General features: G+C 48.9%; 1 protein-coding gene across 1 annotated transcript; it reads left to right on the top strand.

Moving 5' to 3' along the window:
• Positions 1 to 5,061: 5,061 nt before the first annotated feature.
• Positions 5,062 to 6,544, top strand: LOC100279904 (uncharacterized). Its single transcript, NM_001152856.1, is given in 3 exon segments — positions 5,062 to 5,356; positions 5,539 to 5,639; positions 5,724 to 6,544. Coding segments are annotated over 3 exon segments (1,044 nt in total). The 5' UTR covers positions 5,062 to 5,160; the 3' UTR covers positions 6,471 to 6,544.
• The last annotated feature ends 5,586 nt before the right edge of the window (positions 6,545 to 12,130 follow it).

The raw sequence follows: 12,130 nt of genomic DNA on the forward strand, positions 1-12,130 counted from the left end.
GCATTGATGGAGCTATGTGCGTCCCGCCGACTGTTGATGGCGTGTCGTAGATCGCTCGGAGGATGAGCGAGAGGCAGAAGATGATTAGCTGCCCGAGTGAGCAGCCGTCGATAGCCCTCGGCATCTGGAGTCCGGGGGAGGCCATCGGCTATCCGAGCCAACACTCCACCGACCTCGCTCGGTGTGTTCATGGCTCGGACGAAGTCGGGGTTCAGGTTTCGTCCGAGAAGAGGGTTCTCTCGACGCTGTCTCGCCTCCTGTTCGGCCTGCTCTTGAGCTTGCCGACGATCACGTCATCGGGAATTCCTTTTTTCCCTGAAGACTCGTTCTTCTGGAGTTTCTCCCACCTCCGAGATTTCATCTCGTGACACAGGCTGCGCCAGGTCCCGCTCTCCGGCTTCATGATGTCGCCTGATATTTCGGCGTCGGTTCCTTCGTCGGGGAGATTCCTGCTGAAGAGGTTCCTCCCCCGGCGCGGTTGGTTCATCGTCGGAGATGGGGGATGATTCCACTCTCCCCCCGATGAAGAGGACGTCAGGGTAGAATGGAACTGTCGTAGCGACAAGCTTCTTTCTGTTCTCCTTTGAGGGCGGAGGTACCAGAAGAGCAGCTTGACGAGCTCTCACCACGTTTGTTTCCTTTTTCCTTGTGATCCATGTCCATTTTTCCGTAGAGGAGGTGGACAGCGGGGTTCTCCGGGTAGACGGATCCTCTGCTCCTGGCTTGCAGGAGGTAGTCTTCGCTCGGAGCGCTGGAGGTTGCACTTTTTCCTGCTTCGCTCCGGCTTTCCCGGAGATTGTCGAGGAAGGTTTTCTCTCCGGCGGATCCGCGATGCGATGTAGAGTTCCTTCTTCGTCTGCCACGGATGAGATGGTTCCGAAGCAGAACACGGATCCAGGGCGGAGGATGATCTTGTGCTGGAAAGTGATGGCCATTGAGCTAGCTTGGATCAGTGACACACCCCCTACCTGGCGCGCCAGCTGTCGGTGTTTTGGGTCCGACTGCGCACCCAGGGTTGCCCCTCAAGGTGCTTTTTGGAGTAGAACGGTGTTACCGACTGTAGCTCGATGGTTCGTGCCAGATGCACGAGAGACAGTAGACAATCTTGTACAGGTTCAGGCCGCTTTGAGATGTGTAACACCATACGTCCTGGTGTGGATCTTTTATGTGGTGGGTTACAGGGGAGTTCTCTAGTACGAGGGATGCTAGAGAGCTGAGCAGATGGCTAAAAATGAGTGAGAGATGTTATTTGAGGGGTGCCCCCTAGGCCTTATATACTCGACCGTGGGGAGTTACATGCGGATATGATAACAATGTGTGCCTAAGTAATAGTGAACCGACTAAGCTTATCTTTCTATAACTCTGTGGACTTATCATCATTCAGTTCTGACGCCTGAGGGCGCAGCGCAGGAGAATCGGATCACTGCTGTGGATAATGCTTAAATTCATTGGGTTGTCTGGGCTCAAGTTGATCCAATCTTGCGTTGATCCACTCTGCCAGACATTCCTCCACAGGCCCACGAAGGGATGGCCTTGCGAAACAATAGGCCCAAGGCCTTTCGCGAGGTCTTCTAGCCTTCTAGTGGACCCGGGGGATATCTGTCCCCCACAGGCTTTCACATCGGACAGTCCGGACTTCACACCGGACAGTTCGGTGGTCTTCCCTCTGAGTGCCACCTGGAACTAGCCGTTGGGACTGAGGTTCCTGGTGCACTGGACAGTCCAGTATGTGGGCACCGGACAGTCCAGTGCTCCTCGCACAGACTGTCCGCAGGCAACACACATCTTCATTCTTGGACTTTTCTTGGATCTTCTTAATGTCTTCTTTTGAGGTGTTGCTTTCCTCAATTCCTAGGTTCAAGTAATTTTAGCATCATGTGAACTACAAACACAAACACTAGGAAATTCATTAGTTCACGGACTGTGTTAATCATCAAACACCAAAACTCATTAAGCCAAATGCCCCGGGGTCCATTTTCCTTACAATCCCAAACAAGAGGAAGACGTCTTGCAAAGTCTGATCTTGACGCATACTTAGAAGAAGAATTTGTGAGAACATATGAAATATTTGAAATTCTAAGTTGGTGGAGGATAAATGCAAACAAATACCCAGTGCTTTTAGCTATGGCATGTGATTTATTAGCAATACCTTTGAGCATTGTACCTTCGGAGTCTGCTTTTAGCGCCGATGGTCGCATTCTTGTTGATAATCGAAGCTCAATGACACCAGAAACACTTGAATGCCTTGTATGCTGCAAGGATTGGTTCTATGAATACCCAAATATTCAAGGTACTTGATCAGTATGCTAGTAATCACATAGATTATTCGTTGCTTTTACTCTCTCTATATTGAATGTAATATATTGCTAAGTATGCTAGTAATCACTCTACTTTCCTAACAATTGTTGTTTTGCTATTTCAGTTCATCCAGTTGTGTTTGGACCTAGCTAGCAGCAACACTTTTCCTGCCAGTGGAAATGGGTTAGTAAACAATATATCTTCTCTTTTTGCTATTTTACTATTGTGGTGTATCCAGGTGCTGGTGCTCACTGAAGTAATGGAGCCGAATGCTTTTGGCGCGCTTTTTTCCTGCTGCGAATTGCGTTGTTTTACTGTTTGTGAGGTGTTAAGATTGCAATGTGATGTGGTTTCGATGCTGATTTGTTGTTTATGCGGATGAGAGATGTTCGGCGAGTCACATAGATGTGCAAATTCAAAATAGTTTTCCTTTTTCTTGAGTACAGTTTACTCACGGTTGGAAATATTGTTAGTTGAAGCGACAAATGGTCATAAATTCAGAATTGTCGTGCACTGAAACCATTTTTCATTTTTGTCATTCATAGCGTTTCTCCCAACTTGTACAAGGTGGACTTTTGCTCAACAATTCAATGTGATGTTTTTCTCACATGTAGAGATGGCAATGGGGACCCGATCCCCGATTCCCCGCGGGGAATTCCTCTATTAGGGGATGGGGATGGGGGAGTTTCTTCCCCCACGGGGATGTAAACGAGAGAAAATTCTCCCCCGACGGGTAAACGGGGACGGGGATGGGGAACCATTCCCCATCCCCGTTCCCCGCGGGGACCCGTTAAGCTTACATGTGACAATGTTTTCATGTAATAGTTAATGATAAAAATAAAGAATTACCTTGTCAAGAGATCACCCGTTGTACAAATACATTGATTTTAATGCGCACATAATGATTTTTACATCTAACAATGTGTATAAGTGACAATGTTTTACATTAATAACAAATGAAGTACGATTTAATTATAATTTAAGCGGGGATGGGGATACCCGACGGGGATTTATCCTCGCGGGGAACGGGGATGGGGAAAAATGTCCCCCGCAAGCATTCGTGGGGATCCCCGCAGGGAAATTTTTTCGTCGCGGGAACGGGTTTGGGGAGCTAAAACCCGACGGGGAATTCCCCGTTGCCATCCCTACTCACATGGTGCTTTTTTTTCACTTCCAGAGAGATTTATGCGTCGTTCGGTGGGCTTCTCATGCTACCTAAATGTGCTCTTCCACTGTTGCTAGCTTCGAGCTTGATAAGAGACTCTTTCCACTGCTGGTAGTTTATGTTTTTGCCAACAAATTATTGTTCATTAAGGATCTTTAAGATTTGTTTTTTGTTATTCTCTCGAGACCTAAATGTTCATCAACCAAATTTATCACTGTGTATGCAACTCTGTTTTTGTATGCCACTGAAGCCAGTGGCGGAGCTAGAATTTATTGGAAGCCTGGGCAACTTAAAAAGATTACATAATGTAAAAAATCATAAATATTCTGCATGTATATTGCAAAGTACTTAAAATTTTGCTTGCATGTATATAATATGTTAATCTCATATAACACGAGGTAGTCTCATTTTCAGTCTTTATGCTATGACGTTGTGTTATTGTATAATTATCAAATGCTTTAAATAATTTTCACTTAATGTAACACTAACACAACACCAAGTGATCGAACCATTTATCTGTATGACTCGAAATACCTCTGAGCACCGTGATCTTGTATATAAAGCAGAAAAAAATTAATGATTCAAGCTAATTAGCGCTTGGGTCGGCATTGACAACATTGCTATTATCGTGGAGATGAGCCAAATGAGATGACTGTTGACATTATCGTTGTTGTTTTCTGGCGCAAACAAAAGATGTGCATGAGTGTGGGCGGAGTCTGCTCTCGTACAACAACCCATATGAAAAGAAAATGAAGTTAGGCCATACAACCTTTGGCGGTGTAGAATCTGTTTGTAAGCATGGCATCCAGCAAGCAGAGGCAGCGGATACACATGACCATGCGACCAGATGAGAAATTATGGACGGCTGCCTAGAAAAAAAGAAACAAATTACCTAGATATAATAGGTTTTTGCTGGAGATTAAGCCCGGGCAACAGCCCACCCTGCCCGGGCCTTAGCTCCGCCTATGACTGAAGCTACCTGTAAAATTGTCATTGTGTATAGTGTATGCAGTTGGCTTGATGTGAGACAACAAGCTTAACCCACGGTTTCATGGGTTTCCATCCAATTACGGGTTGGTTTGGGATCAATAATATTATTGGATGAGTTGTGTTTAATTTCCTTCTTATATTTTTGGATGGATGTGAGATGGATATCAAATGTACTAGATTTGGGTATGAGTTAGGCGTGGGTTGGATTTTTTGCCATTAGCAGGTCTATACCGAACCCATCCTCCATCGCAGCGACTGATATCATTCCATTGAATTCCAATAAATCTATATCGGTTTCTACTGCTTCTAGATTATTTTTTGTCTCTGCAGCTGCAGCAGTGCACAGCTGGATTTAATCCGAGAATCCACGGCTAATATTTGGATACAAACAAACCCGCAAGATCCAAATCAGCCTCGAAATAATGCCACTGCCACCCCACTACCCCAGCGTGTCCTAGCATGCGCAGCATGGAGATGGAGGTGTCTGTGTCTCTGGCCCGCCCCATATATAGCGCGTGCGCCGCGGCGGCCATTTCCTAAGCTGGAGCTCTCCTCATTTGAATCACCACCTCAAAATAAGGCAACGCAATAATAATCAGCGATTGGCCCCGCCTGGCGTCAGCATCATTACCATCGCCGCGCCCGCCTGCTGGCTCGCCGGCGATCGAATTTGACCGCCGGTCGGCGAGCGGAGCATACGTGCATACATGGTTTGCTTGACGCCGGCGGCGGCGGCGCTGCTGCTGCTCGTCGTCGTCCTAGCGGCGGCCGTGTCCGCGCTCCCGGCGATCAACGTGACGACGATGGCGTTCGAGGACGGGTACGCGCCGCTGTTCGGGCACGGCAACATCCTCCGCTCCGCCGACCACCGCACCGTCAGCCTCCTCCTCGACCGTTCCACCGGTGGTTTTACTTACATACATGCTATATATGCTTCGTTTGTTTGTTTTCATATTTGCGTGGACGACGCCTTGTCCATGCATCGCGTTCATCGATCAGTACAAACTACATATATTCAAATTTGAAAACATGCATGCAATGAGAGCGAGCCATTGAAAATGGATTGGATTTGCTTTATTTATTAGGGTCCGGTTTCATCTCGTCGTCCATGTACCAGCACGGCTTCTTCAGCGCGTCCATCAAGCTCCCCTCCGACTACACCGCCGGCGTCGTCGTCGCCTTCTACGTGCGTGAGTCTATCCTCCCTTTTATGTATATATGATATGCTTCATGCCTGCTCCATGATGTGATGCCCGGCCGGCTCCCACAGGCGTCCAACGGCGACGTGTTCGAGAAGCGGCACGACGAGCTGGACTTCGAGTTCCTGGGCAACATCCGGGGCAAGCCATGGCGGGTGCAGACCAACGTGTACGGAAACGGCAGCGTGGGCCGGGGCCGGGAGGAGCGGTACGTGCTCCCCTTCGACCCAACCACGGAGTTCCACCGCTACTCCATCCTGTGGACGCCCGCCGCCGTGGCCTTCTACGTGGACGACGTGCCGGTGCGCGAGGTGCGGCAGTCGGCCGCCATGGGCGGGGACTTCCCCTCCAAGCCCATGTCCGTGTACGCCACCGTGTGGGACGCCTCCACCTGGGCCACCGCCGGGGGCCGGTACCGCGTCAACTACCGCTACGGGCCCTTCGTCGCCTCCTTCACCGACCTGGCCCTCCTCGGCTGCCGCGTCGACGGGCCCATCCAGCAGACGACGGCGGAGCGGTGCGCCGCAGCCGCCGAGGCACTCAGGGCGTCGGACGTGGCCGTCATGACGGTGGAGAAGCAGCAGGCCATGCGCAGGTTCCGGGAGCGCAACATGGTCTACTCCTACTGCTACGACACGCTGCGCTACCCCGCCGCGTTCCCCGAGTGCGACGTCGTCGAGTCGGAGCGCAGGCGGTTCAAGGACACCGGACACCTCCGCTTCGCGCTGCGGCGGCGGATGAGCCCGCGACGCTCCCACGGCAGGGCGGCCAGCAGGGACAGGGTCAGGGAGCTCAAGAAGCGCGCGGCGGACATGTAGCATTCGTGTAGACTGTAGTAGCGGTCGGCGATGGTAATGGATATTCACGCCTGCCGCTGTTAATCTATTGGATACGAATACGATACGCATCGTACAGCATCACAGTTCACAGGAGTAGCGGAATGGCGAGGGCGAAAAAAAATACCTTTTGTCTTCAACTTTTAAATTTAAAGAATATATCTAGCACATAAAAGTTAGTTCACATATTAATTAAATTATCATCGCTCATCTTAGACCTAACGTTTATAGTTATTCTGTATATTTTACAAAGAGCACCCTCCGAAGTGGTGGACTATAGTGACAGAAGGTGTTATTTGTAAAATACAACAAGTAACTAGAGACGTTAAATCTGACATGAATGATGATAATTTTATATATGCACTAAACTCACGTGTGCACGAGATATATTCTCCAATTTTTGTTACTGCCATGGTCTTATACTACCCCACACAAGAAAAAACTGCAAAACCAAATATGTGACCCCTAACACTCTCCAAACCATTTAAATTATCTCTCACACCATTAAACTCTCTCTCTTGAATTGGTAGAAGTGGTTTCCAATGCGGTTTCAGCTTTATTCTATTTATAAATATGTGATAAAACTTTGAAACCACACACTCGCAAAAGAAAACCTATAGGCTTCTAGAAAATCCCGAGATAGATTAGGCCACCGCAAATCTTAATAAAATATTTAGAGACCTAGAAAATGTATCTACAAACTTATATGTCCAAACAATAGGGAAGCATATCTATTTATCATACCGCGTATCACATACCAATCTCTACATCTCTACTATATATATTTAAGCGAAAATTTCTTCCCGCGTCTCACAAATCTAAATAAAATATTTGGAGACCTCGAAAATGTATCTATAAACTTGCATGTCCAAACAATAGGGAAGAATATCTATCTATATTATCATAATGTATATCTCATACAAATCTCTACCATATTTAGGGCTAGTTTGGCAACTCCATTTATCAAAGGATTCTCATGTTTCTCAAGGAAAAATAAACTAGTTTTTGTTAGGCCTTGTTCGGTTATTGCAATTACATGTGGATTAAAGTGTATTGAAATGGACTGTGATGGATTTTGACTTACTATGGATGTAAACAGACTCAATACCATCCAATCCATGTTGATTACTGTTGAAACGAACAAGCCCTTAGGTGGTATTTTTTCCCACATCTCTCTTAAGGTTGTTTGGTGGATAGAGAAATAGAGGGGTCCATGGGGAGGAATCTCCTCGCTATTCAATTTTGAATAGTGAGAAGATCCCCTGTGGATCCCCTCCATTCAGTGGCGAACACAGGACAAAATTCATGTGAGCCAAAAAAATCATAAGATATTTAAATAAGACTGTAAAACAGATGTAACATGAGATCTCATATAACATTGCATATAAAGACTAGTGATCGGATAGTAGGAATTAAAATTTGAAAGAAGAGAAAAATGTAAACAAGAAAAAACTATGTGTCGATGTTGGGATGACTGAACGATGAAATCGCGCGAGCGTGCGGGCGCAGGCAAAAGAGGATGAACGGGCGACGGCGGCTTTGGTGCGGCGACAGAGCGGGTGAGCATAGAAGGGGAGCTAGGTGTAGTGGCGGCGTTGGGGCGAACGAGCGCATAAAGCGACAAGCGACAAAGTCGAGGCGAGCACCCGCGCGCTGGTGGCAACGGAGTCGAACGCTCCTACCAGAATTAGACTATTTTAGCGAGCTGTGGAGTTAGGCTATTAGGCGGGATGGTGGATGTGTGTTGCAGCTTTGCCTTTATATACTTACTATTTTTTCTAATTCGCATCATATTCAATCTCTACTAACTATTAAGATGTTAGTGTAGACTGCCCCCGCCTGGAGCAGCCCGCGCGAACCGCCCGCCCCCGCCGCGAACCACCCGCCCGCAACCCGGCCTCCCTCCCCGTTCGCAAAACACAGCCGCATCCTGCGCAGCTCAACGCTGCCATCCTCCTCAGTCGCGCGAGGATTTTGCCCCGCTCGCCACGCCTTCACAATCGCCCAACACCAACCACCTCCCCTTTCCTTGCAAGCCCTTCTCCCAAATCCGTCGCCACCCTCATCCCAGCCGGCCGCCCCTTGCCCGTGCACCCTGGCCCTGCTCGCCACCGACACCGCCGTCCTTTTTCCCGCGGTCACCACCAAGCACCAGCATACAACGGATGAGAACATCTGTGAGGAGACGTGGCAACCAGCCCCGAAGCAGGGCCTCTCGGCGTGGTACGAGCCCTTCCCGCCGGCACCAAACGTCGACCCCAACGAGCGCTACTCCCTGGACGAGATCGTGTACCACTCCAGCTTGGGAGGCCTCCTCGACGTGTGGCCCGACACGGTGGCGCTGGCCCGCTTCTCGGGCGCCTATTGGCGTGACCTCTTCGACTCCTGCCCCGAGTGCTCGCGACACTACCACCTCCTGGACCATATGGCCCTAGGATACTTCCCCTATGCCGAGCTCGCGGCCGCGCCCACCAAGTGTTCGATGATGGTCCTCAACTGTGGCGCCTACTCTGTTCCCAACCCTTCTCAAGCCTCGCCAGTTGGATTCATCCAATCCACCCCGTCTTCTCCAGCTCCGGTCCCAAGCACCGCCGCAAGCTCACTCCTCCCTGCAGCGGCGCCGACTCGAGGAGATGGGGTGGTGCTGCAGCTGGTGCAGGAGATTCAGGACACGCTTGCACGTGGCCACGGTGGAGTGAGTGATCTGCTACGAAATGGTGCGGCGGTCGGTGCCCATCTGGTCCTACGGCAACTCGATCCGTTGCTCACCATTACCGAAATCATCGCCACCGACGCGTCACCGAACTCATAGCCACCGGCGCCGGATACAGCTTCGACACCTGCATCCACGGAGGCAGCAGATCTGCGCTGTCCTACTTCACCCCCATCTGCGAGGCCGCCAGCGGGACCCTCGCTCCCGACGACCGACTGCTAGAGCCAACTCAAGCAGTCGATCCGCAAGTGGCGCGCGACTATGGAGGCAACCGCGACGGTGCAGAGGCTGGCCGACCTAGAGGTGCAGCGGCGCCGTATCGCCGAGGTGCGCGCCACGGATTTGCACGAATCCAACCTCGTCTGCTCGGAGCAGCTTGTCGTCGACACTGCGGCGTTCGTGTGCACAACCAACGACGCTGTTCAGATCACCGACATCTCCCTCGAGCTCGCCATACCGCTTCACCTCACCAAGGAGCTCGTCCAGCGTGGCCCCGCCTCGGTCACGACTGCGCCCACATCTTCCTCCATTTCCGTTCGCGAGATGAACTGCTTCCGCTTGGACACCAACGGCACAAAGCTGCTGCAGCACGTGCAATACTATGCGGAGCCCATCTTCCCCAAGATCGACTCGGATGGAGAGGCGCGCGTACAGGACCAAGTCATGCTGATAGTCGCCTAGAGGGGGGTGAATAGGGCGAAACTGAAATTTACAAAGTTAATCACAACTACAAGCCGGGTTAGCGTTAGAAATATGATCGAGTCCGCGAGAGAGGGTGGAAAACAAATCGCAAGCAAATAAGAAGTGTGACACGCGGATTTGTTTTACCGAGGTTCGGTTCTCGCAAACCTACTCCCCGTTGAGGAGGCCACAAAGGCCGGGTCTCTTTCAACCCTTTCCCTCTCTCAAACGGTCCCTCGGACCGAGTGAGCTTTCTCTTCTCAATCACTTGGAACACAAAGTTCCCACAAGGATCACCACAAGATTGGTGTCTCTTGCCTCAATTACAAGTGAGTTTGATCGCAATGAAAGATTGAAAGAAAGCACGATTGCAAAAAGCCAAGCGACAAGAGCGACAAATAACACACGGATCACTTTCTCTCTCAAGTCACTAATCACTAATGATCTCTTTTCTCAATTGTGAAACTTGGAGAGATGGAGGCTTTGAATGTGTCTTGGAATGGATTGCTAGCTCTTGTATTGAATGTTGAAGGTTGGAATGCTTGGATGGAGTGAATGGAGGTGGTTGGGGTTGTATTTATAGCCACCAACCACTTCCTAGCCGTTGCTCCATTCTGCTGAGCGCGGACGGTCCGCCCACCTGGTCCGGACGGTTCGCCCTTGTAGATCAACGGCTGAAAACGCAACGGTCAGCAGTAACGGCTATATCAACGGCTATATCGCATTTAATGCGACGTCAGATGTCAGGTAAAGCCAGTCGCGGACGGTCCGCCCGCCTGGCCCGGACGGTCCGCGAGGCCGCTATAATTCAATTCTCCGAACCCGTCACCTTCGGGTTTTTCGGTTTCTCACCTACCGGACGGTCCGTGCCTGAGGCCGGACGGTCCGCACGAGGGCTCGGACGGTCCTTGCTTTTCCTCCGGACGGTCCGTAGTGGACACTTGTATTTTTGCATTGGTTCTGTCCGAAGGGTATCCTGGTGTCGCGGACGGTCCGCCGCAAGGGCCCGGACGGTCCGCGCTTGGTCTGTTTTTCCAAAAAGCTTCTCCTGTCCGGAATAATCTACGGTATTCCGGACAGTCGATTTAGTAGTTGTAGATGAACCTTTGACACCTGTAAAACATATAATCTAGAGCAAACTAGTTAGTCCAATAATTTGTGTTGGGTAATTCAACCACCAAAATTAGGAACTAGGTGTAAGCCTAATTCCCTTTCAATCTCCCCCTTTTTGGTGATTGATGCCAACACAAACCAAAGCAAATATAAAAGTGCATATTTGAACTAGTTTGCATGAAGTAAGTGCAAAGGTTACTTGGAATTGAGCCAATATAAATACTTATAAGATATTCATGGATTGTTTCTCTTATTCTTAATATTTTGGACCACGCTTGCACCACATGTTTTGTTTTTGCAAACTCTTTTGTAAATCCTTTTCAAAGTTCTTTTGCAAATAGTCAAAGGTAAATGAGTAAGATTTTGCAAAGCATTTACAAGATTTGAAATTTTCTCCCCCTGTTTCAAATGCTCCTCCTTTGACTAAACAAAACTCCCCCTAAATGAGATCCTCCTCTTAGTGTTCAAGAGGGTTTTGATATATGATTTTTGAAATACTACTTTCTCCTCCTTTTGAACACAATAGGAAACCAATTGATAATATTTTTTTTTGGAAAACACGAAGTTTTTTGAAATTGGTGGTGGTGCGGTGCGGTCCTTTTGCTTTGGGCTCATACTCTCTCCCCCTTTGGCATGAATCGCCAAAAACGGAATCATAAGAGCCCTTAAGGTACTTTCTTCTTCTTTGGTCATAATAAATGAGTTAAGATTATACCAAAGATGAAGTCCTTTTGCTCTCTCCCCCAAAGATGGAGAGTGGCCCGGAGAGATGGCGAAGGGTGAGTTACGGAGTGGAAGCCTTTGTCTTCGCTGAAGACTCCGATTCCCTTTCAATACACCTATGACTTGGTTTGAAATGAACTTGAAGACACATTAGTCATAGCATATGAAAGAGACATGATCAAAGGTATATAAATGAGCTATGTGTGCAAATCAACAAAAGAAGTTCCTAGAATCAAGAATATTTAGCTCATGCCTAAGTTTGTTAAAAGATTGTTCATCAAGAGGCTTGGTAAAGATATCGGCTAATTGATCTTTAGTATTAATGTAAGAAATCTCGATATCTCCCTTTTGTTGGTGATCCCTAAGAAAATGATACCGAATGGCTATGTGTTTAGTGCGGCTATGCTCGACG

The sequence above is a fragment of the Zea mays genome, chromosome 4, assembly GCF_902167145.1.
Source record: "Zea mays cultivar B73 chromosome 4, Zm-B73-REFERENCE-NAM-5.0, whole genome shotgun sequence".
Taxonomy (NCBI): Eukaryota; Viridiplantae; Streptophyta; class Magnoliopsida; order Poales; family Poaceae; genus Zea; species Zea mays.